General features: G+C 58.4%; 1 protein-coding gene across 6 annotated transcripts in view; it reads right to left on the reverse strand.

Moving 5' to 3' along the window:
• The window catches only part of DLGAP4 (DLG associated protein 4), a 61,612-nt gene that overhangs the window by 31,694 nt on the left and 5,575 nt on the right, over window positions 1-24,343 (reverse strand). For 3 of the 6 annotated variants that reach the window (XM_041398210.1, XM_041398207.1, XM_041398209.1), the window contains 4 exons: window positions 22,243-22,460; window positions 18,842-18,956; window positions 16,063-16,113; window positions 14,732-14,978 (listed from right to left, as the gene is read on the reverse strand). In XM_041398210.1, coding sequence (XP_041254144.1) covers window positions 14,732-14,978; window positions 16,063-16,113; window positions 18,842-18,956; window positions 22,243-22,460 — 631 coding nt within the window. Of the gene's footprint in view, window positions 1-7,626; window positions 7,874-14,731; window positions 14,979-16,062; window positions 16,114-18,841; window positions 18,957-22,242; window positions 22,461-24,343 lie in introns of those variants that run through there. The other 3 variants (XM_041398208.1, XM_041398211.1, XM_041398212.1) reach the window with 3 other exon arrangements.

Here is a 24,343-nt window from a genome sequence, read left to right on the forward strand (position 1 = left end):
CTGGGAATTCCCCAGAGAGAGCTGCTTGCAGTGCTCCACAGTCAGGTTCTCAGCCTGAGGCACCTCCACTGTGGCCTTGAATTCAGCCCATTAAACACCAGGGACATGCCGTACACTCACCGGATTTTTCTTTTCTCAGTCCAGCCTAAAAGCTGCAGCAGGCGGGAACAAGCCGAGCACAAACTTCCCAAGAAAGGAAGCTTGAAGGTGTGAGGCACAGCACAAAGTCAGGGCACCTGGAGCAAGGAGAGCAGCAGCCAACAAAGCCACTGGAGCACAGCAGCTCTGCACACTGGAGGTAAAACCTCCGCAGGTAACGCTGTCTCCCACAGCTCCTGGGAGCAGCTCAGTTGTGCTCCTCTCCTGCAATTCCATGGGAAAGCGAGGCATGCAATGCTGCCAGGGCAGGCAGAGCACACAGATCCCTGGTACTGGCACACTCATGGCATGTGGAGGCAGGGCAGCAATCTGCTTGGCAGCTGCTCTGTGATAAGAGGCACAGCTGCCCAAAACTGAGTCGCCTTAGAAAAAAAAAAGATGCTGAAAAGCATCACACCATAAGAATTAGGATAAATTAGATTTAACAGGTGCCCTCAACAACCTCTGCAGAAGTGTTTTTTGGTCCTAATCCTAAAGTGAGAGTCTTTGTACATAACCCTTGTACCAGCCCCTGCATCTGTCAGGTGAGGTTATTTCACATGCAGCAGAACTTGAGTTAACAGTGACCGGGGTTCTTGCTGGGATTCACCATTAAAAATGAGCCATTCTGTGGCACACGTCTGAGAAATGGGACAATGAGACTTCCTCAAGACTGTCACCTCTGAACACAGCTGGTTCAAAGAGGAGACACCTTTTGGCACACAGCTTCTGCAGAGCTGCACCTGAGTGGCTCCAATTTCCAAATGGTGGAGACCCTTCAAAAGGTTTGTGTTTGTGTTTTAGTACATTCTGGACCCTGTGCTCCTGCTTTACCAGCACCTGCACCCAGATCTGCAATCCATGCACCTGCTGCCTGCACACACCATCACCCACACCCAGAGCATGTTTGCTAATAGAGCAAGAACTAGCACAGAGCAGAAAACATGATTTTCTGTGGGAACCATGCCTTGCAGCAGTAGAAAAAGCCATCAGCTACAGAAGGGAAAGAAACAGGCAGAGGCAGAAAAAATGACTTTGGAAATAACCAGCCTCTAAAGTTATTTTTAGAGCTGCCTCCCTCAACACCCAAGATATTCAGAGCCGTTAAAAAAAATATAAATCAAAGGTAAGTGCACAAATAGCGCTGCCAGGAGCAGGCAAACAGTGCTTCAAAGTTACTGCTGCCACCAGCAGCGATGGCTGGCCTGGTTCTGCTCCATTCAGGCAGCCTCGCTAGCCCGGGCTCTGCCTTGCTGTGCCACAGTGAGCTCAGGGCACCCGCCCGCGCGTGCTGGGCACTGCAGACGGTGCCAGCGGGCACTGCCATCTCTGGGACTGAGCACAGCCTGGACGGGGGAAAGGACAGTGCCTCCATCCTCCCTGGACCGCACACCGTGGTACAGAATCAAGGAGATTGGAAAAGACCTCCGAGGCTGAGTGCAACCTGTGACCGAACATCATTCTGTCAACCAAACCACGGCTGAGCCCCCTTCTCCCCAGGCTGAGCCCCCCCCCAGCTGCGCAGGGTGCCCCATCCCCTTCCCTGGACAACGGGGGTGACAGCCTGGGCTGTGTCCCTGCACACTGACACAGCAAGGGCGCTCTGGGAGCGGCAGTCGGAGCCGGCCCGGGCCCTGCGGGCAGCCCCTCAGCAGCGGCGCGGCCCGGCCGGCGCTCACCTCGCCCTACGGCCCTGCTGCAAAGCGCGGCGGCCGCAAAGCGCGCCCGGCGGCGGGCAGGGCACGGCAGCGCCCGGGGCCGAGCGGGAGCCGCCCCCGGCCCCGGGACCCCCGCCTCGGCCCCGGGACACCCCCCGGCCTCAGCGCTTGGGGCCGCCCCGCCCGCTCCCGTTGCGAACCCCGGAGCAGCACACCGCTCCTGTGCCGTTTGTGCAGCCGTGGGAAATTCGCTCTGGGCCCATCTTGCAAGCAGGCACTGGGCAGCTCCCAGCTCCAGCTCACGGCTCCCGAGGCCCAGCCGCCTCCTGGTGTCACTGAATCACTTGGGCTGGGAAACATCTCTGAGACCACCGAGTCCCATCTGTGACCTCTCCTCACCTTCTCACCGGACCACAGCACTGAGGGCCACATCCAGTCCTTCCCTGGACACTCCAGGTTCGGGGACTCCACCATGTCCCTGGGCCAGTGCCTGACACCCTTTCCGTGAAGAAATTCCTCCTAATGTCCAACCTGTACAGCTTAAGGATAGCGTACTCTCATCGTGTTGCTGGCTGCCTGGAGCAGAGGCTGGTCCTTGGCCCCTGCCCTGCTGCCCTGAGGATGTCACTCAAGACATTCCCCCTTTTATCTCTTAAGCCTGCACATTTCATCAGTCCTTGACGCACTACAAAGAGGAATTAAAGCATCCCACAGATGAATACCCAAAATGCAGGGATCCCTTCTGGCTGGGGTGCACACAGGGCCCCGGTGACTGTCAGAGCTGCGCGTTCAGCAAACCCTCACCCGGCTGTGACAGCGAGCAGCAGCCGCAGCTCCATCGGGCCTTTCGTCTGCCCTCCCCAAAGCATTCTCCCAGCCAGCCTGGTTCAGTGCTCCACTCGTGTGAGAACAGCTCCTGGGAGGGAGCAGGGCCCGGAGGGCTGCTCTGGCAGCATCCTCTCAGCACCTGGGTGCTCTGCAGCACTCATCTCCAACAGGGCCCTCAAAGGAGCAGTGATAAAAGTTAATGTGTGGCACCACACTGCTGGTCATGCAGCAGCGAGGAGATTGCAGGGTGACAGCAACGCTGACACTGAACCTGTGCCAAGAACAAAGGCCAACAGCAGCAGCACCGTGGCCAAGGCAACAGGCTGCTGGTGAGCAGGGCTCTGCTTCCCAGCATCCAGGATTCCCTGCTCAAGGCCTGGCGCTTGGTACGCTGCAAACCTAAGCATCACTAAACCCCAGTATTTTGGAAATAAAGTTGCTGCTTTGTCCAGAACCAGGAGGTCAGGAGGTGCAAGCACTGTCCAACACCCTTATACTTTCAAGGGATCAGACTAAACACTGTTTCAGGCACTGGAAGAAGTTTTCCAGCTCCATTCCACCAGTATCCATCTCCCCAAAGCCACCTTCTCCCCAGGAAAGCACTAGCCCAGGCGGTACAAGGCTGGGCATTACAGCAGTTCTGCACTGCCAGGGAGCTTGCTGTGCTCAGAGCACCAGTGCTGAGAGGCCAGAATTCCCAGCCTGGGCCTGCTGCTGGAGTGGCAGCTCAGACTGGCAGCTGCTCAACAGAGCGCACCAAAGCCTGGAAGAGTTCCTGCACAGAAATGTTGTCCCATGTTTGGGGCACGCTGAGGGACTGAAAAGCCTCAGGGTTCAAACAAGGAAAAGGAGGGCTCCCAACAAAGCAGCCACTCCAGTGACCTGAGAGCCCTGGCAGGCCCATGACCTGTCCTGCACACGCTGTTCTCCACAGAGCAGCGCTGACCAGGCTGGCAGCCAAGCACGGACACGGCTCCCAGCGAGGGCCTGCAGCAGGGGCCGGGCACTCCCTCGGGGACAATTCCACAGCAGCCTTTGGGACACCTCTGGCTTCAGATACAGGTACCTGGCTTATGTGTAAGGCCTAAGGCGGGGTGCAGCATCCACACTTTAACTGCCCAATTTTAACTTTGAATTCAATGCAGCTCTAGATATGCCCACTCTAGGTATGAAGTTTAGGCTTGGAGATCCCTCCTGCACACAGCAGATGCCTGGCTGGGCCCTGTTCAGGTAGATCTCAACCACTCCCAGAATAGAAACAAAACAAGACAAATAATACTTAGAAGTTTGACTAATCTTATGAAAACAACTTGTAATAAAAATTCCCTTTTATGAACTCTTAAATTGCTTTCAGCTTTCATCAAACATCACCTTGCACGATGACAGCGCATCAGCAGAAAGGCGTAAGCGACTTCTGATCTCCACTTTAATTCCAGCTCTGACAGACCAGCACCACAGGTAAGAATTTACCTTTCAAACATTCACCACTCAAGTTTCTTGGTCAAACTTCAAACTGGAGAGACAAAACAGCAGCTTAAGCTTTGATCTCCTGGAATTAGGTTCAGAGAAGATTCCACCACAGTGAAAAGATTTGCACTGCAGTGAAACCTGGATGTTTTAATGAAGAGCAGTAAATGGGATACACAAGATTGACTGTCAACACACCCTTGATGTAAATACTAGTGCTAAGGTTTAAAACTTATGCACACTCACTGTATCCTTTTCAAGTACTGCAGTCTGATGCACCAAGCTACAGCCTGGCTTGGCTGAGGCACCTTAGAGACTGGTTTCATGCTCTTGGTGTTCCCAGAGAAACTGAGAAACTTCAGCCCCTAGACCCTGCAGAGCAGAGGGGATAACCCAGTTCTGCATGCACTGTCTGCTTTGGTGATGCTGCAGCACCTGTGCAGGCATCAGGTACCCTGCCTGTGTCCCAGCAGCTGCATGCGTCCCTCTGCCTTTACTGGCAACTCGCACCACAACACTGAGGAGGAGAGAATCAGAACTCAACTGTCTTCCTAGATGTACAGAAATTTGGGAAGAGGCCTGGCAGTGCACAATCCACAGCCCTGTCCTCTACAGAAATGGAGCAGTCTCCAGTTCCCCAGCAATGCTTGTCACCTTCTGTGACTGCAGACCAGCAGTACACCAGCAGCCATGTAAACACTGGGACTGCCTTACCTAATGCTGCCCATTTAATTAGAGACCAGACTCGTGTGGGCAGATAGATCTGAGCACTTACCTCACAGTTTTCAGTGAAAATCACAAATACTTTTGCAATGCTGCCTTTTGCATTCACCAGCCAGACCCTGGCAGAGAAGTAGTCGTTTCCTCTTGCTTCTCCAGGGGACAGAAAGTTGGTACTTAATGCACTGATCTGCACCAAAGGGCCAGCAATTAATTAATTAATTCTGCAAGACAAATTGAAGTGGACAATTTCTGAATATTTTCTCCTCTCCTAAGCTGGCTCATCTACAAATAGTTTAACTTTTGCCTGTTTAAATGAAGCTTATGTTAAACCCTGGTGTCATACTGCACCCCACTTCTCTCCAGGTGGGAGACCAGGAGAGAAGGGAAAGAAACTCCTTTTTCCATGAGCACTTCTGGAGAGACCCAAATTCACCATTCCCAGCTCCAGCCCTCACAGAACTTTATCCAACGCCTGAACTCTAATCGCCTTTCACAGCAAACAGCAATCATACTTAGCACTGCTCCCCTCCCTTTTAAATCTGCTCTGATAGAAAACACACTGACAACTTTTCACTGCAGAAATTACAGGGGATTTTTCTTGAACAAGGCCACCCGCCTGCACAGCCTTAATCCTTCCAACTCACATATGTCCCTGTAACTTGCACTGCTCTGAATCCAATTATGTCTCCTCAATCCATTAAAAAATATTTGAGGCTGTTGTGCAGGTTGCACAGGGCAAGAGTATCAGCTGAAGAGGCACAACCAGGCCCTGCTGTACCGTGACTCTGCAGGCTCCCCTCTGCAGGTGTGCGTGAAGTGGGTTATTAGAAAAATTAAAGTGCCACAGTGACTTTCACGCAGTCCAGCGACTAGCTCGCTCCAGACCACCCCAGTCTGGGCTCAAACAACAAGAAAATCCATACAGGAGACAAGAACTGACACACAGCTGTTTGTAAACGCTGAGCTGTCATTAGTTACCCAGGAAAAGCTTTCAAAGTTCTCTTGCCCTGGCAGCACACACGGCCAGGAACACGCTCACAGAGCAGCAGGTCTCCTGTGCATAGGCTGGAGCAGCAGAATATTCTTGAGCTGAGCAGTCAGAAGTGTCCACAAACCCAAATCGCACACACAGATCAAGCACCCAACCACTGACACACAGGGCTGTGAGCAAAACAAACTGGCAGCATGTGCTGGGACACCGGCCACATCTCCACACAGGGACCTGTGGGGCTCCCAGCACACTGCGCTTGGCCACTGGACTCTACGGACAGACAGCCCACATTTCACAGAAACCAAGTTCTTCCGTTATCACCTTTGCTGCCCAGGGTCTCCTTGTCCTTTCCAGTCTGGCACAGTGCACAATAGTTACATCCCAGCATTTCCCCAGATCCTGGGGCCCTCAGCTGCACCCCTAAGTTACACTGCCATGACAGAAGTGGGATGAAGTAGCAATCTAGATGCAAAATTAGCACGTGGCAGTTTGGCATTTGCACCTTAAATATGAGGTTTTAGGTTTTCCACACCTGCCAACAACAGATGAATTCTGCAGATAACCCTCCTCCAAGTATCTGGGTGCAAACACCCATCAATACTTATCTGAAAGCCAAACAGACTGAATTTGACCAATAGTTACAATTTTCTCCACGTCTTCAAGAACATGTAACTTCACAGCACCAAATGCCTGTTGGAAGAGCAATTACCAGCAAAGTAATTTGGACCCTCTGGAATCAAGTCTGCCAACTTACTCGACTTGGCAATCTGGCTTGTTATCATCCCACATGATTGGAATTTATTTTAGGATTCAATGCCACATGCTGTGGAGTTTTTTTTTTAACTCCCTTTTCTTCTTTTCCTCCCCCAAGTGACAAGCTACAGACTAGGATTCAGAGGTCCTAATTCCATTCTCATCTCAAAGACATTTCCTGCACAACCTGCGGTCAAGGTCTTTGCAGAATAAGAAATATTAGCCCTACCAACAGCATCCTGCAAACAATCCTCCTTTTTGAGCCTCTCAATCAAGACTGGAGTACAAATTAAAAGCTACATCTACTGACTGCTCACAACCAACCGTAACATCCTCGCCGTCCTGCAAGGCACACTAAAGCCGGGCTACACCTGCGATTAAATCCCGAGGGGTTCAGCCTCAACTCCTGCACAGGGCGGGCTCGAGGCTGGGCTGCCACACCAGGTACCTTCAACCAGGACCTGTTCTCCCAGGCTAAAAAAAGAGACTTTTCAGAGCCAGCTCTGGCCGGGAGGTGCCAGCTCGCTGCGCTGCGAAATGTCAGCCTTCAGCTCCGTGCCTCGCCCAGACAATTCCCTTTTCTTCTCCAGGGGAGGAAGAATCCGAACGCCTCTCCAAAGAAAGGGCCCGTGTCCCCCGGCGGGGAACCCATTTTGTGAAGGGCCGCTTCCCTCACTGCGGCGGCACCCAGAGACTCCGTAAGGGCCTGAAGCACCGGGCCGGGCACCGGCCTGACCCCGCGCGGCCCCCGGGACTGATACAGCGGGGCTGGCAGCGGGCAGCGCCCACCCCCGCCCGGCCCGGCTCCCCGCGGCGCAGGCGACATGCGGGGGAGGAGGAGGAGGATGAAGCGGCCCCCACAGCCCAGCCCAGCCCGGAGCCGAGCGGGGCGGCCCCGGCGCTCCCATGGAGGCCCGGGACGCGCGTGGGAAGCGGAAGGGGCGGCGGGCCCGGCAAGCGGCGGAGCAGCGGCAGCAGCGAGGGAAGGAGGGAGAGAGGGAGGGGGCGGCACCCCCGCCCGCAGCCATGCAGGGCCCGGCTCGGCCCCCCGCTCGCGCGGTCACTCACATTGCCTGAGGAGCTCCAGACACAAAGCCATGGGAGACACAAAGAGGGGCGGAGGGGACCGGAGAGACGGGGGGGGCGCGGGGCGAGGGCGCTCGGCCCGGCCTGGGTCCCGCGGAGGGGAGGAAGAGGAGGACGAGCCGCCTGCGGGGCCGCTCGCGGTCCGGGGCCGCTCCGGCTGCTCGTGCGGCCGCCGCTGGAGAAGGGAGGAGACGCGCGGATCCGCCACCGCACTCACCGCGCCCGCCCGCCGCTCTCCCCTGCACTGCAGCTCCTCATCGCTCACAGGAGGAGAACCAGCTGCTGCTTCTACCCCCGCGCCCGGGCACCGGCACCGCCCCGAGCCCGCCCCGCCGCCCACCCACGGCCGCGCGGGTCCCTCCGCCCCGCCGGACACGCGGGGGGACCCTCGGGACCCCCGGTACTACCGAGAGGGGACATGGGCGGCGGCGGCGGCCGCTGCCTCAGCACCGCTACCGCGGGGGGAGCCGAGAGCTGCTGAACAAAGCGGGCGCCGCTCCCACCCCACGCGGGAGCTTTGTCTCCTTGTCGCGGCAGCCGCGGTGACAGCTTCCCCAGGGCGGCCGCGGTCCCACCCACGCGCAAACGCGGGTTTGGCTGAAAGAGCCCTCCCGTTTTCCCCGCTCCAGCCGCGGAGCGGGCGTGGTGGGACCCCCGTGGGCGGCGGGTGCAGGGTCGCAGGGCTGCCGCCACGCACCTCCCGCAGCATCGCCGAGAGGAACCCTCCGGTGCAGAAGAAAATACATGGAAAGTGAACAAGTGGGACGAGGAGGTTTCCTTTTTGGGTGTTTTCCCCGGTCCCAGATTTGCTGGTGGAGTTCTGCCCCGCTGGGCATGGGGAGAGGAGGCTCAGAGGGTGCGGGCGGTGTGTTGAGGCTGTGCTTTGTGCCTCCCCTAGGGCTGCCAGAGCAGGGCTGATGGAGGATAGAGGTATGGAGGGGAGCAGTGCTGGCACAGCGTGCGGGCTGCGGGAAGAACCTGCTGGGCAGAGCCACCCGGGGCTGCGCCCCGGGCACAGCCGCGCTGGGTGCTGCAGGAGCATTCAGCTCTATCCCTCAGATCCTGCGCTGACACATGGAGCTGATGAGCACAAGGCTCCCCTGGACCGGGGCTGGGATCAGCTCTGCGAGGCCGGAGTCGCTCTGTGTGGCGTCTGACCGAGACGGGCAGCGGGTGCCTGCCAGCCCAGCGTGGTGCGGGCACTGGTGGTGCTGGGCCGGGCAGGGCCGCGTGGCTCCTGCCAGCAGAACGTGTGCTGCCCCGGCCCCTCGCTGCTACCATCACTCCTCGGTGCTGGGATTTACTGATGGCTCGCTGGGCTCCCAGCACTCGGAGAAGGGCTGGTCTGCAGCAAGGAGCGATCAAAGCGCCGTGGGAAACAGCGCGCTGAGCTCAAGTGCTGCCGGCTCCTCAGGCAGGACCGAGCCGCCGCCGCCCTCGGCGTTCAGCGACAGAATCGCTGCGGATTTGCTGCTTCCGCTCTTGGAAGCAGCAACACAATGGGGCTGAAGGAGAATTTGGTCACAGAGTCAGCCCTGAGCCTTGGGACCCCTCAGCCTAGGGCCTCCCCACTCCGCTGCCTACCAAGGAAAAAAGGAAACTTGTTTTCAGTTCAGGGTCTCCCAGGTAGCTCTGAACTGCCAGTCTCTTCCTGAACCCTCAGAAATACCCAGGTCATCACTAGGTAGATGGAAAAGATAATGGGAAAGCGTGAAGGAGAAGAAAAGCAACCCAAACCAAGCCATACAGAAAGAAACCCTCATTTGCCTGCACTGTCTGACATCCTGAAAATGCTCCAGGCTGTTTGCAGAGCCTCACTCAACCCCACCCAGCCCTGCTCTCCTGGCACACGTGTGTCTGTCTCAGCTAAGGCTGTCCTTGGTTGCTGCGGGGACTTCCCCAGCAATGGCACAAGCCCTGTGGCCATGGGGAGCTGCAGAAGGGCTGAGCATCACCAAAAGAGGGGACACAAAGGCACCTGTGACTGTCTGATGTCAGGGCAGCTCTGTGCTCACCTGGGTCACAAGGACGGCCAGCACGTGGGGATGCCACCAGGCCCCTTGCCTGAGGAGAGGCCTCAGGAGTCTGTGTACCTGGCACACTGCCCTCCAGCCAGCTCTCCTCACGGGCAGAGCACAGCACTGTGCATGGACTCCCGGTGCTGCCCTCCCAGAGGCTCTGAGTGAGCTGAGGCACCCCTTGGTGCTTTGGCTTCTCCTCTCCCACGAGGAACAGCACCAACTCCCTTTCCTGCTATCAAAGCTGATAAAAGCAAGCAACAAGAAGGACTTGTCTTTCTGACCATGTCAGCAAAGGGAAATGCTGGCAGCTGCCTTTGTTTCTACTCCTTTGTAGATGGTCCCTGCTGGGAGAAGGCAGGACCAGGACCTTGGAGCTGTGCTCACCTCCTGTGTCTGTGCTAGCACAGCATCCCACAGTGTGGCTGCAGCTCTCCCCTTCCTAGGGACCTGAGCATTTCTGTGGGCTCAAACCCATTGCAGCTGGTTCTGTGTGCCAGCCACGTGCCTGCAGCAGGCAGCAAGCTCACAGCCCGAGTGCTGCCTGTGGGAGTGCTGAAACCTGGCAGCAAAGAGCACCAGGCACATAAAGACAGGGATGGTTTGGGTTTGGGGGTGGAGCTGAGAGCGGGGCTGTGGCTATGGCACGGCTTCTGGGGGAAAAGGGAGCGCTGGCTGGGCACAGGGCGGTGGTGGAGTTTCCATAATAACATGGGAAAGATCAGAGGTGAAAAATGAATTGGCAAATGTGGACAGAAACAGCTGTCATGAATTTTTTTTGTCTCACAGACACATGAATACATCACAGAATGTGTGTGCGTGCCCTTTTTTCCTCTGCAAACACTGATGGCGCATGCAACAGAAATCTTTCCCTGGCACACACATACACACACACACACACACACACTCTCCCTCTAATCCCTTTCCTGCTTGTATGTCAGAGAAAGCTATTTCTGGAACGTGAAATCTAGGTCAAAAAGAAGGAGAAAATCTGAAGGGAGTGATAGCAGTCCCTCCCAAAGGCCGTTTGGGGTCAGCTGAGGCCGATGGGATTAGCGAGGGGCTGCAGTGGTGCTTCGCCCTTGGCTGAGTGATGGCTCCTGGCCTGGTGTGAGCTCCCTGTGCCTTCCCATTGCTGCTGCTTCCCCACACAGGAGAGAAGGCCATGACAGCCAAGAGGAGTGCAACAGAAATCTCCTGCCTACACAGAGCCCGGGATCACGGCACACAGAGGAGGAGAAGGAGGAGGAAGATACACGACTTTTCCAGAAGCCGTGGAAACTCATCCCACAGTGAGCCAGCCCTCGGTGGTGCAGGCACTTTGTCCTTCCTCCTAAGCATAGCCCTGCACCCCTGCAAGAGCATCAATGCCAGGGGACTGTGTGCCTTCCTAGCACAGCCATGGGCCCGGAAGCCAGCTCTCTAATTTAGTCATAAACAGGGAAACAAAAGCAATACAAAGAAGACAGGAAGCAGGTGGGAGACAGAGGGCAGTCGTTCTGTCCTGACGTTTGGGAGTATCTCTCCCAGGTAGTGCTCTCCTGCCCACCCTGGGCTTGGAAAAGTTCTGGTATATGGAAGGCACAAGGTACGCGCAGCCCTGGCCTCCCTGCAAGAGATCTGGACAGAGGATAAGGAGCTGGACACCTGAGCTTTTCAGGAACAGGCTGCAGAATGCCAGGGTAGGATGTTGTGAGCAAGAGTGTTGTTACCAGATGGCACAAGGAGGACAGGGAAGAGCTTGAGCAGAACTGGCTTGGTGTGAGTTTTCCCTGCTGTATTTGCTTGTTCACCTCTGCTTTCCTGTTTCCCCTGGACATCAAATAGTCTGCTCTGCATTGCAAGCAGTCTATTAAACAAGGAATTCCCAGAGCTGCCTCTAATAAGCAGGAGCTGGGGCTGGGGAGCCCTTTGTGGTGCTGGGAGCGGGCGCGGCTGTCACTGCACGCCTGGCAATTAGAGGAATAGGTTCCACTGGGGCTTTTGAGTCTCCGGCTGTGCAAGGCACAAAGCTTTGTTTAAGGCTGATCAAGGGCAGCTCATCATCTGTCTCGCTGGCTGTCAAACGGGAGCTAATTGCCTTGTAATGTGCCGGTGACACAGGCATTAGTGGGAGGAACTGGCGTGGCAGGGGTGTGACAGCTGTCAGGGCTCTCCCCCGTGCTCCCCACACACCCTGCATGGAGCTTGCTGCCCCTCCTCCTGCCCTCTGACAGTGCCCGAATCCCTCTGCTTCAGCATCTAACCCCCACATGGCCCTCAAGGAACAAGAAGCCTGTGTTGGCCCCAGAACTGCTGCTGCTGGTGCATCTTTAGGATGTGTCCCTGCACAGACAAAAGCATGGTGGTCCCCATTGCTCTGGGCTGGTGCAGGGATGCTGGATGAAGGAAGGTGTCCTTGGGATATGTCTAGGTCAGGGCTCTTAATGGTCTCATCCCAGAGCCCTGCGTGGAGCATGAGTGACCATTACACCTGCAGGTGACAGTGCACCCACTTTTCCCCGTGTGTCCAGCCTGATGCCACCAAGCTGCCACCTGCTGGTGGGAGGCCCCTCTCCTACACCACCAGGCACTTAGAGCCTCAGGGATGCACAGAAAAGGCCCTGGGGGTGCTGGTTGACAGCAGCTGAATATGAGCCAGGTGTGCCCAGGTGGGCAAGAGGCCAATGACACCTGGCCTGTACCAGCCATGGTGTGGCAGTAGGACCAGGGCAGCGACTTTCCCCTGTGCTGGGCACTGGTGAGGCACCTCAAGTGCTGTGTCCATTTGGGCCCCTTGTGACAAGAAAGACATTGAGGGGCTGGAACGTATCCAGGGAAGGAAATGGAGCTGGGGAAGGAGCTGGAGCCCCAGAAGCAGCTGAGGAAGCTGAGGGACTCAGCCTGCAATAAAGGAGGCTCAAGGGGGGACCTCACTCTCTACAACTCCCTGAGAGGAGGGTGCAGCCAGGTGGGGGTCAGGCTCTTCTCCCACGTAACAAGTGCAGGATGAGAGGAAATGGTCTCAAGATGCACCAGGGGAGGTTTAGATTGGATACTAGGGAAAGCTCTTCATGGAAAGGGTGCTCAGGCACTGGCACAGGCCATCCAGGGCAGTGGTGGAGTCATCATCTCTGGGAAGTGTTCAAAAAATTTGTGGATGTGGCACTTGGGGACATAAGTTTGTGGTGGCCTTGGCAGTGCTGAGTTAACAGTTGGACTCAATGATTCTAAAGGGCTTTTCCAATCAAAATAATTCCATGATTTGCAGGGGAACTGAGCTCAGATGGCTGATTAGAGGTGTGAGTGCTGTCCAGATGTGTCTCCTGCCTCCCACATCCTGTGCATGCACAACCACAGATGCTTCTCTCTGCTCCTCAATCCTCCCCCAAAACCTTTTCCCTCCCCAAGACCCAGCAGCCAATGTGAAGGGCTGAGGGATGCTCTGGGAACCAGCAGAACTGTGCTGGGTCATGTCAGAGAGAGGTGGCACCCAGGCATTTTGGAAGCTCCCTCTGTGCTGTGCCTGCTGCTGCTGCCCGGTGTCAGCCTGGACTTGTGGCAGCACCGAGCTCAGCAGCGCTGAGCCAGCAAGGAGAGGGCTGTGGGACAGGGGCAGCCAGGTGGGAGGAGTGTAGGACAGAATAGAGCAGAGAGGGTGGCAGGAAGGAGGGACACGGCTGAGCAAACAGCCCATCCCTCCTAGGGATGTCCTCCAGTTACTTCCTCATCCTGTGGACCTTGACTGGGATGGTTGTGCAGCTCAGACCACTGAAGGGAGATGTTCCATGCCCATATCCCTGGAGAGGATGGCCTGCAGCCAGGCAGGAAGGCTGCAGTGCCTCCTCCCCATTCCACACTCTACCCAGAGCTGGGATGTGCTGTCTCCCACTGACAGCTCATCCCATCCCAATGCTGTAGCAGCTTTGCCCACAGCAGATGAGCTGAGGCTGCTCTGAACCCCTTTGGTGCCAGAGCTGGTGCTGAGAGGCCCCATCCTGCTGGGCCTGACCCTGGTCCCATGGGGATGGGATGGCTGCCTCCACAGACAGCCCTGGGGAGGTTCTGCATTCCTCCTGCCTGCTCTGCCATCTGCCCTGCACCATGAACAGGCACCACCATGTTCAGGAACACCAAGGTATCACCTTTGCTAACCAGTTCCCAAAATTATCCCCAGGATGGGACCTCTCAGCTCCTCACACCTTGTGCTACACCTGAGTCCCATCTGGAGCGCTGGGACTGGCCAGAGCCAGGAAGGGCACAGGTTGCCTTGCAGAAAATGATGCAAAATGATGCAGATCAAGTGACTTGGAGCATCATGGAAATGCTGCCATGGCTCAGCACAGGGATGCTGGGCTCTGGGGTTTAGGAAGGATTGTTGGTGCCTTGAAACTCAGTGCAAGATCTGTTTGTACCCCACAGCTAGGGATATTGGGTTCTCTCTATGTGTCATCACAGAGTCACAGAATGGTTTGGGTTGCAAGGACCTTAAAGCTCATCCAGTCCCACCCCTGTCCTGGGCAGGAACACCTTGCACTAGACCAGGTTGATCCAAGCCCTGTCCAACCTTTGATCAGCCTTGGACACTTCCAGGGATGGGGCAGGCCACAGCTGCTCTGGGCAACCTGTGCAAGCACCTCACTAACCTCTAAGTCCTTCCTGGAGCCTTCTCTTTTCCAGGATGAACATTCCCACTTCTCAGCCTATCTCAAGAGCAGAGGGGCTCCAGCCCTTGGAGCATCATCTCCATAGCATCCTCTGGAGTTGCTCCAGCAGCTCCGCATCCTTCTTGTGCTGAGGACCCCAGAGCTGGCGTCAGCTCTGCAGGAAGGGTCTCATGAGAGCAGAGTAGAGCAGGGGGAATCTCCTCCCTTCACCTGCTGGTCACACCTCCTTTGACACAGCACCCAGAGCCCACCTGCCATTCCAGCACCCACATCCAGCCGCTGTCCATCCCCTCGGGCACACAGCAAGCCCTCACACGCCTCAAAAGTCATCGTCAGTCACGGCTGGGGATGCGGGTCGACAGCCCCCAGGCAGTGACAGCCGTGTCCCCTGTCCCCGCCGGCCCCGCACGTCGCTGCACTCACTGCTGTTGGTGGGCAGGGTCCTGCTGCCGCTGAGGCTGCCCGTGGGCGGTGGGGAGATGGAGCGGACGGAGCCCGTGTCGTCCTCCTGGGAGCAGCCCGCCTGGATGGCGCGGAGGTAGCTGTGGCTCCGGGATCGGAAGTAGCTGGGCAGAGGCAGGTCCAGCACCTCCGCAGCCGCCGACTCGGCCTCGCTGTAGGTGGAGTCGCAGACGGGCTCGTACTGCTCCCCCAGCTCCGGCTCGGGTGCCTGCACGGGGACAGGGCAGCAGTCCCAGTCAGCCCCTGCCTGCGGCCGCCCTTCTTTTCCCTTCCCTTTCCGTCCGTCCCGCTCTCGCCCTCCGGCCACTCCTGGAGGTCCCGGTCACGGCAGGGGGGACGGGAGGTACAGTGATCAGTGGTCAGGGGTCAGTGGTCAGTGCTGCTGGGCAGAGGATGCCCGGGGGTTCTCTGCTGAGAGAGGGAAGAGGGCCCCTTCTTGGAGGGGAGAGGGTCCCAGCTTGTCGAGTAGGGGACACTTACCAACGCAGTGCCTGTGAAACACCCCCAGTCCTGCTGCTGAGAGCACGTGTGGCCAAAATCCCAGTGCAGCCTCTGCCAGGGCCCCTGTCCCAGCACAGCTGGGATACCCCAGCCAGGGCACGCTTACTCCTCGGTGGGCAACACGCGGAGACAGCAGGGGAGAGCTGTGGGCTGGGGGACAGCCCCCACGCTTGCCTAGGGTAGGTCTCAGAATCCACCCCAGCCCCATCCCTGGGGAGGGCCAGGAGAGGGCTCGGCTGTGGCCAGGGGTGAGCAGGGCAGGGGCAGCTCTCCCACTGCCCCCTCCCCCTTCCTCCCTCCTGCCCACAGCCCTGCCTTGCTCTCCCCTGGCAGCTGCTGGGCAAACTTGGTCTTGGGAGAGGCTCAGCCAGGTCAAACCAGACCCAGCCCAGAGCAGACTGTTCTGAAATACAGGCGAGAGATGATGACACTGGCCGTGTTGCCCACATCCATCTCTCCTGGCCCTTTCTTTCTCCTGGCACACAAGGACATTGTTTCTGCCCAGCACTGGCAACTGAGCTCCACGAGGTTTGGCTGAAGAAGTTCATCTGCTTTCCCCCTAAAACTGACAGTCCCTAAGCCCTTGCTGGGCCCAGGACTCAAGCTCTCCAGCAGCCTTGCAGTGCCTGGGTAAGGAGTGCTGTCTCCTCCTCCTCCTCTCTTCCTTCTCCTCCTCCTGCTGGCCTGGCATGGGCAGACCCCAGAGCCCACCTCACACCCTGCCAAGGTGTCCAGGCTGGCCTCAGAAAGCTCCGTGAGGAAGGATGAGAGAAACGCCAGCGGGACAATACCTGCTCTCCATGGGTAAATATCTGAGGGATAAGTGAGGGGGGTCCAAAGATCTGGAAGAAAGAGTTGGAGAAGGTTAAAGGCCAAGAACAGGGAGCCCCTCACACAGACAGTCACTGCACAGGGACTGAGCACAAGGGGAGCAGGGGGCTGTCCCCAGGGGCCACTGCTGCTGACACTTCAGTACAGACTGCAGAGCTTGTAAGATGCCAAGCGAGGCCACACAGGCCCCTCAGACAGTGGCACGGACACAGCAAAGCTCCACAGGACACCTCAACCATAGGAGAAGCTGCTGAGCATTGAGCCTGCTGTGTGTACCCACAGGAGACAGTGGGGACACCATGCTGGGACACCCCTCTGCACACAGGGGCAGCTGCACAAGGTGGCCGTGGCTCCCACTGAGCACCTCGGGGTAGCCCCAGCACTGGCCAGCACCTCACAGCCCACAGAGCTGTGGGCAGCCCGAGTGCTCCGTGTGGGGGGAGCTGTCCTGCAGCCTGCAGGCTGGCCTGGCCACCTCGCTGCTGTCTCCCCGTGCCAGAAGCCACACAGATGCTGTTCTGTCTCCCCAGCTGAGCAAAGCCACAGCACACACTTGGGCTGGCCTGGCCACCTCACTGCTGTCTCCCCGTGCCAGAAGAAGCCACACAGAAGCTGTTCTGTCTCCCCAGCTGAGCAAAGCCACAGCACACACTTGGCATATGGACAGAGCCCTGACAGACACTGTGCTGCCCAAGGACACGGCTGCCTCCTCCTCCTCCTTCTCCTCCTCTCCACCCTCGGGGCTCTGCCTGGCACCATCTGCCCAGGATGACCCTCTCGGGGAGAATCCAGGTTCAAAGTGTGCCTGAGGGAAGAGGCTTGGCTCTGGGAATGGGCCTGGCCCTCTTGAGCATGGTGGGACTCGGCAGTACTGGGGACACCAGCTCCGTCCCCCTTGGTGTGACAGGGGGTGCTGACATGCACCTGTTGATCCCCAGACTGCAGGAGGAGCTGAGTGGGACCGAGCAGAGGGGACTTGTCTGTCAGAGCTGGGGGTGTTTCCATGTGGGAAGACACGAGGGTCTGGCTGGACACACAAGGAAGATGGTGGAGGTTGCACCAAAGTGAGGGCAGGGCAGGAACTGCCTCTGGCACTGGGATGGATGAGACCAGCAAGCACTGGCGGATGAACCAGCTTCATGCTGGATATCAACAGGTGCAGTTTATGGGAGGCCTCTCAATCCTGACCAGCTGCAGCTGAGCTCTCTGGTTTTCAGGAGACAGTGGCAGAGTGCACATGATGGCAGCTGCCCCCTGTGTGAGCGGGTGCTGTGGCAGTCGGTGTGCCCTCAGCAATCCCAGTGCCACCAGCCTGGCTCTGGGCTGGCTGCCTCTGCAGCTCCTGGCACATCATGGACTGCTGAGATCCTTCAGCTCCAAGACCCTCCTGATGTCTCCATGGGGGTGCTGCACTCAGCTCCTGGAAGCAGCTCTGGACATGGATAGATCACAGAGCCATGGTCTCCTGCAGAGACTTCAGCACGGACTGACATGCAAAGAACGAGGACATGGCGGTCCTGACCCCGCTGTGCACTGAGACAGCCAGCACATTGCTGCTGCTGCTGCACAAGGGACAGGACTGACCACAGGGAACAGGAATGCCCAGCAAAGCCCCTGCTCCCCCAGCTCTCCTCCAAGGGCTCCCACCGCTCTGGAACAGCAGGAGACTCCAGCCAAGGGGCTCAGAGCCCCCCACACCTGGATGAGAACACAGGCAGGACATGCCCTTGTCCCCCCTCCCCCAGGGCTCCCGGTGCCCACCCCGCTGCTCTGGGCCCGCTGCACACACAGAGCAGCATGGGGGTGCTCCCCATGCAGACACACAGGAACAGATGGGACAAAGGCTGGGGTGACAGGGCTTGCTGGGCAAAGCTGTGGGGCCATCACTGCCCTGAGGTGGAAGGGCTGAGATGAGCACATGGGACCTCTGCAAAGGCTCATCCTGGCACCAGTTATCTCTGGCCTGTGAGGCAGCTCCAGAGCAATCCCAGCCCCAGGGAGCTCCAGAGCAATCCCACAATCATAGTGCGGGATGTTAGACCCATTTTGCATCAACTGCATCCCAAATGCTGTGGCTGGGGCATGAGCCCACCTTGTGGCAAGGGATTTGCCACCCTCTGCAGGCATCTCACAGGTATCCTTGGCTTTGCCATGGTGCCCAGGGATATCCAAAAGCGACATCCCCAGCTGGCTGGCAGGACAACCTCCCCAGCTGTGGGCTCCTTGTTCCTGGGTCCAGTCTGCTGCATGAGGGGTGAGGTCCTGAGCTGAGCAGGGTGACTGTCCCTGGTGACCCTGCAGGGTCCCAGGCTGGACACCACCAGGCAAGGTTGGCCCTGGCTCTGGACCAACCCAGTGGGCATGAGGAGCTTGCAGAGGGATTGAACAGCCTTTCAGGTGGTTCTGGGGGTGACACAGTGAGACCCTGCATCCAGAGCAGCCCTGAGCTTCCCCCAGCACTGTGGGGCACCCTCTGGGTTACCATACCTGAGGCAGAGGGATTTTGGCTGCACCAGCAGTGTGAGAGGAGGCAAAGCTGCAGGAAGGAGGTCTAATAGGAGTCCTGATTAAAGAGCTAGCCATGACACTGGCAAAGCTGCCAGGGAACAGCCTGTGCAGTTCCTGGGGCACAGCCAGTGCCTTGCTTTGAAGAGGGAAGAAGATGCTCCTTCTCCCCTGAGCTGGCCTCCTCTCTCACTGCCTGTGCCAGCTCAGTGGGTCAGCACTCCAGCACCTCACCTGGTTGATGCAGCTGGACTCGTTGGCACTGTCAGAGATCTGGTTGTATTCTTCCTCCCAGGTGGGGAACTTCGGAGGTAGGAGGATCTCGACAGAGTCCAGGCGGTCCAGGCTCCTGCCAGCAGAGAGAGGGTGTGAGGGTGTCCCCATGGCAGGGGCAGCGCTTGGGCAGAGCCAGACCCCCCTGCCCACGGCCAGACGCCCCTGCCCACAGGCCCTCTGCCAGGCACAGGCACAGGCACAGGCACGCGTGGCAGCACTGAGGTGATGCTGGGCACCGTGCCCACTGCTCGGCTGTGGAGAAGGCAGCTCTTCCTCGCCCTGCCAGCCCCTGGCTGGGCATGGCACACAGGGAAAGCGTTGTGGGGTGCAGTGGAAGGACAGGTCCTGCTGCCCCAGCAATGCACTGCAGATGCCAAGTTAGGCCAGCAGCGTCCAAGGAAGCATGTGGGATCTGTGCCAGCCTCCAGCCACAGCACTGCCTGGGCTGCTGGAAAAGGGGGGAGAGGCAGGTGAGAAATGACTTTTAATTCGTATTTTGTGGACTTTGCAATTGGAAACAACTGCAAGATACATATATTTACATCTATATAGATCATCTGGAAGTAGTCCAGTGGGAACCTAGCTGGAATGATAATGCTGCATGAGCAGGGGATCAGTATTTCCAGTACAGCTTTGCTAGGAGAAACTGCCACTACATCCTAGGGCACAGCAGCAGGCTGTGCACAGGAGGAGAACAGGGCTCTCACTGAACTTGACTGAGCCCAGACCGCAGCTGAGATCCAGGCACATGGGGGCAGGGAGGGATGGGGAAGGATGGGGCTCCCGTGGGGCTCTGTTCCACCCCTAGGCCCTGTGTGAAGGAGTCCTGGGCACAGGCTGGGTGCACACAGTGGGGGACATCACCAGCCACAGTGGCCCAGGACAGCTGTGGGGCCTCTCCCTCTGGAATGGCCTGTGATCCCAACACAGGCCCTCATGGTGCTCCCTCCCCCATGTCTGCCAGGGCCGTGGGTACAGAGCTCCGATTGTCACCTGCCTGGAGACAGCAGAGCTGAGGGCACGGCAGGCCCTGTGCAGCATGTGGGCATCCCACAGGGACTCTGAGGTGCCCATCCCAGGGTGGGATGGGACCGGGGAATTGTCCCTTCTGCCAGGGGAGATCGGGAAGACCCCTTGGACACCCGTTGGAGTGTCTGGGGACCAAGGGCCAAGTGACACCCCTAGTCCTGGGCTCTCTGCTGACTGCCGGGTTTCCTTCATACTGAGGTTTTTATCTGTGAGCTCACACCATGAGCCAGCCACGTCCTGGGGGGGGGGGCAGTGTCCCTGTGCCACCCCACCGGCCTTCATCCCGCCTGCCCACGAGGAAACCGAGTCACAGAGCGGCCAGCAGCCCTTGGAGGGGCAGGGACCTTCGCAGAGGGACGGCTCTGTGCCTTTCCCTGGCTCTGGCTGGCCCTGCGGCCACCCTGTCCCAGCCCCAGCCCGGGGTCCCTCGGCCGCCGGGGCTCGGGGTTGCGCTGGGCGGCGGGGCCGGGCACCAGGTGGCGGCCGCGCTCCGCTCCAGCTCCGTCCGGGCCCCGGCCTCACCCCCGGTTTTATTCCCGGCTCCAACCGGGCCCCGGCCTCATCCCCGGTTTTATTCCCGGCTCCGTCCCAGGCTCTATTCCCGGCTCCAGCCCCAGTCCCGGCTACATTCTTGGCTCTATCTCTGGTTTCAGCCCCGGCTCTATCCCTGGTTCCGGCTCTAGTCCCGGCTCTATCCCTGGTTTCAGCCCCGGCTCTATCCCCAGTTTCGGCTCTAGTCCTGGCTCTATCCCTGGTTTCAGCCCCGGCTCTATCCCCAGTTTCGGCTCTAGTCCTGGCTCTATCCCTGGTTTCAGCCCCGGCTCTATCCCCAGTTTCGGCTCTAGTCCTGGCTCTATCCCTGGTTTCAGCCCCGGCTCTATCCCCAGTTCCGGCTCTATCCCTGGTTCTGGCTCTAGTCCCAGCTCTATCCCCGGTTTCCGCTCTAGTCCCGGCTCTATCCCTGGTTCCCGCTCTAGTCCCAGCTGTATCCCCGGTTCCCGTTCTAGTCCCGGCTCTATCCCTGGTTTCAGTCCCGGCTCTATCCCCGGTTCCGGCTCTATTCCTGGCTCTATTCCTGGTTTCAGCCCCGGCTCTATCCCCGGTTCCGGCTCCAGCCCCGGCTCTATGCCAGCTCCAGTTCCGGCTCCGGCCCGGCCAGGGTCCCGCAGGGTCGGGTCCCCGCAGAGCCCCTGCCGGCCCAGCCCTCTCGGAACCCTCGCAGCCCGACCCAACGCGCTCCCCACAGCTTCCCCAGCACTGGCCCGGCTCTGGCTGAGCCCCAGCGCTCAGGGCAGGCCAAATCCCGATGGACATGCTGGATGGGCAGAAGGAGCCCCAGCCTCTCTATGTGGGTATTTTTCACCAGAGACTCCAAGACCCCACCCTGCTCCCCTGAGGTGAATGTGAAGGCTCGGCACAGGGATGGATCCAGAGCAGGTGTTTCCAGGGCTCTCCACAGATGATTTTGTCACCATCTTCCAGAAGAAATCAGCACCTGGTCCTGATGCGAAGGCTCTGTGAGGTGTCCTCCCACTGCGTGCACCCCACTTCCCTCTGCCTGCTGAGCCTCAGCAATTCATCCTCAGCGGCTTCTGCTTCTCCCTGCCCCTCTGTACCACCCACAGCTGCCTGAGCTGCAGCACCTGGAGCACTGACAGCCCCCAGGTGCCTTGTCCTGGGATGTGGAGCAGGTGCTGAGGACACTGCACAGCATCACTGCCCGGCTCATGCAGAGCCCCTCCTGCAGGACCAGCCTTTGGCCCAGCAAAGCTCCTGCTCTGCTCCCCTGGCTTTGTCTGTCTGGCTCAAACTACTGTGGTTCTTCCTCCTTCAAAAACCTCTCATCTCTTCAGGATATCCTCCAGCCCAGTGTGCCACCTTTCTGTTCCAGAGGTGGAACACCTGGAACACCTGGACATCTTTGGAGCAGAGCAGCTCCAGGCACAGTCCCAGCAGGCCGAGTGTCCTCAGCCATGCTGGGTGAGCAGCTTCCATGGCCAAGGGGCCTCTTGGGGTTGGGATCTCTGCATTCCCCCAGAACAGAAGATGCTTGGAGAGGAAATCCCCACAGCTCCATCAGAGGAGTGCTCTCCCTGTGGCTGAGGGGACAGGGACCTGAAGCAGCTCTTAACGCCAGGGCTACTGGGAATCATCAGGATGGGGTGCCACATCTTCTCCTTTCCTGCTGTCTCCTCATCTCTGTTAGAGCTGGGGTGCAGGAGCCCTGCTGGGCTCTGATGCCACACTGTGTGTGGTGCTGCAGCCCAAGGACTGCTCCAGGGGTGGCCCTGAGGGCCTGTGTAGGGCTCCCAGAGGAGCTCCAGCGTTACCTTTGTGTGGTGCTCTGCTCACTCAGGGACTGTTGGGTGGCCTTGAGGTAACTCTGCCTCCGAGCTGCAGTTTTCGGGGATGGTTTGGGGCTGGTTTCTGAGTCCTCGCTATCATCATCCCCCATGGCTTTGATGTAACTCCCGCTCCGCATGCGCCGGCACGGGATCTCGCTGTCCTTGTCCCGGGACAGCGTGCTGTTCCACTCCCCGTGAGGCACCTGCAGGAGGAATGGGAGCATGAGCAGATGTGAGGGAGGGCACAGGCCCACGATCCTGGGACCAGCAGGATCGTGGGGCGTTGGGAGATTGTTGTACTTCTGCTGTGGTGTAGTGGGAATAAGCAACACAATTCCTTCACAACCCTCCCTTACCAGTACATGCCAGGCAGCCCTTGCTTTGGTGGCCTCTGTTTTAGCACATCACAGCCATTCCCTGCTGCTGGACACCTCCATCCCAGACATGCTCACACAGCCAGGACAAGCTGCACAATGCCAGGCATAACAGGGGGAGGAGGGGACAGTCTCACTGGGCCTGTGTGGGGCACTGGGACAGGACTGGACCCTGGTGTTCATCACACAGACCACGTCACTGAACATAAAAGTGTGGAGCAGGGCTTGGGGCTCAGAGCCCAGACCTTCAAGGGGTCTTTAAGGTTTGAGTTGAATGTGACTCTGAGTGGCTGAAATTACTTTCTGAAACCAAGTCAGGCTCTCACGAGTCCCTCTAGAGCAGCTTGGGCACACAGAACTTGTGCTGTTCTCTCTGCAGAGAGATGAGCAGCACTTTGGGCATGAAAAGCACTTCTAACCGCAGCAAGATGACAACTCCACAATTAATTTAAGGCAGACACAGTCTCTTGTTCCCTCAGTGGACAGGAGTGAGCTGTTGGTCCCATGGGAGGCCTGAAGCACTGAGCAGTCACAGTAGTCACCACCCTTCCTGCCCATCCTGTGGTCTGTGCAGGGTTTGTGGGGGGGACCAGAAGCAGAGCCAAGGTGCCCAGGACTGACCAGGACGAGCCACATGTGCTGTGGGACAAGTCAGGAGAAAGATGAGGAAGCCCAGGTTTCCAGGAGCAAGCCTTGGCTTTGTGGCTCACTTGGATTGCTACTGGCCTTTGTCCTGCCCTTGAGGACGTCACAACGGAGCGGCCAGGCCACACGTGAGGACGCAGCAATGTCCATGCCATGCCAGTGCCAGGGCAGCCCAGGGCCACCCAGACTGGGGCAGAGCTGGGATGCCATGGGGAGCAGTGCCAGCTCTTGTGCTGAGCACAGCTTGTGCTGACGAGAGAGTCCACCTTGGCTTTGCTGGATGGAGCTGCTGGACCTGCTCCGCTGCCCGGGGAGCCGTGGGCTGAGCAGCCATAGCTCACACAGTGCTCTGGGGACGCAGGGCTGTGCTGCAGCTGTGAGGAGCCAGCCCTGCAGTGCCTGCTGCCATCCCTGCTCCCAGCAGGGCTTCAATGGGAGCCAGAGCCAGTCCAAGGCTGTGTCTGATGCTGCTGAGTTGGAGCACCTCCAGGTGAGGTTCAGATCTGCAGGCTGCAGGCTGTGTCCAGGTGCAGGCTCAATACTCAGCCCACAGCTGAGGGCTTGTTCCTGCCTGAAAGAGCAGGGACTCAGCTCGTGTCCTGCCAGCCTGCTCCGTGTGCCCACTCTGGAACAGATCCCAGACCACCCCTGGGGCTGCTTTGGGGACAGGAGTGCACCCATCACCCAGCACCCACGTTCCTGGGGGCGTGGAACAGAGCCAGGGCTGATCCAGGTGTGTGAGATCCAGCTGGGACCCAAGTGGAGCGAATCTCCCACATGAGGCACACACACACTAGCCAGGTCTCCCTGGGCCCATTGCTGCTGGTGTGGATTCTCCCAGCTCTTTCCATTCTGCTCCTGCCATCTTTATGCTTGGCCATGGCTCCCAGGCCAAGCTCACACCACTGTCCAGCTCAGGGGCTGTGGCTGTCATCTGTCAGGTCCTGATAAATGCAAGAGCTGAGAACCCTTTCTCTGCTGGGTGGGAATGCTGCCCCTGTCTGTACTGGTGGCCTTGGGGCCAGGAGGGACCCTGCTGGCTCCAGCTGAGTCCTGCCACTGGGAGG

Source organism: Onychostruthus taczanowskii, unplaced genomic scaffold, assembly GCF_017590055.1.
Source record: "Onychostruthus taczanowskii isolate IOZ18803 unplaced genomic scaffold, ASM1759005v1 scaffold142, whole genome shotgun sequence".
Taxonomy (NCBI): Eukaryota; Metazoa; Chordata; class Aves; order Passeriformes; family Passeridae; genus Onychostruthus; species Onychostruthus taczanowskii.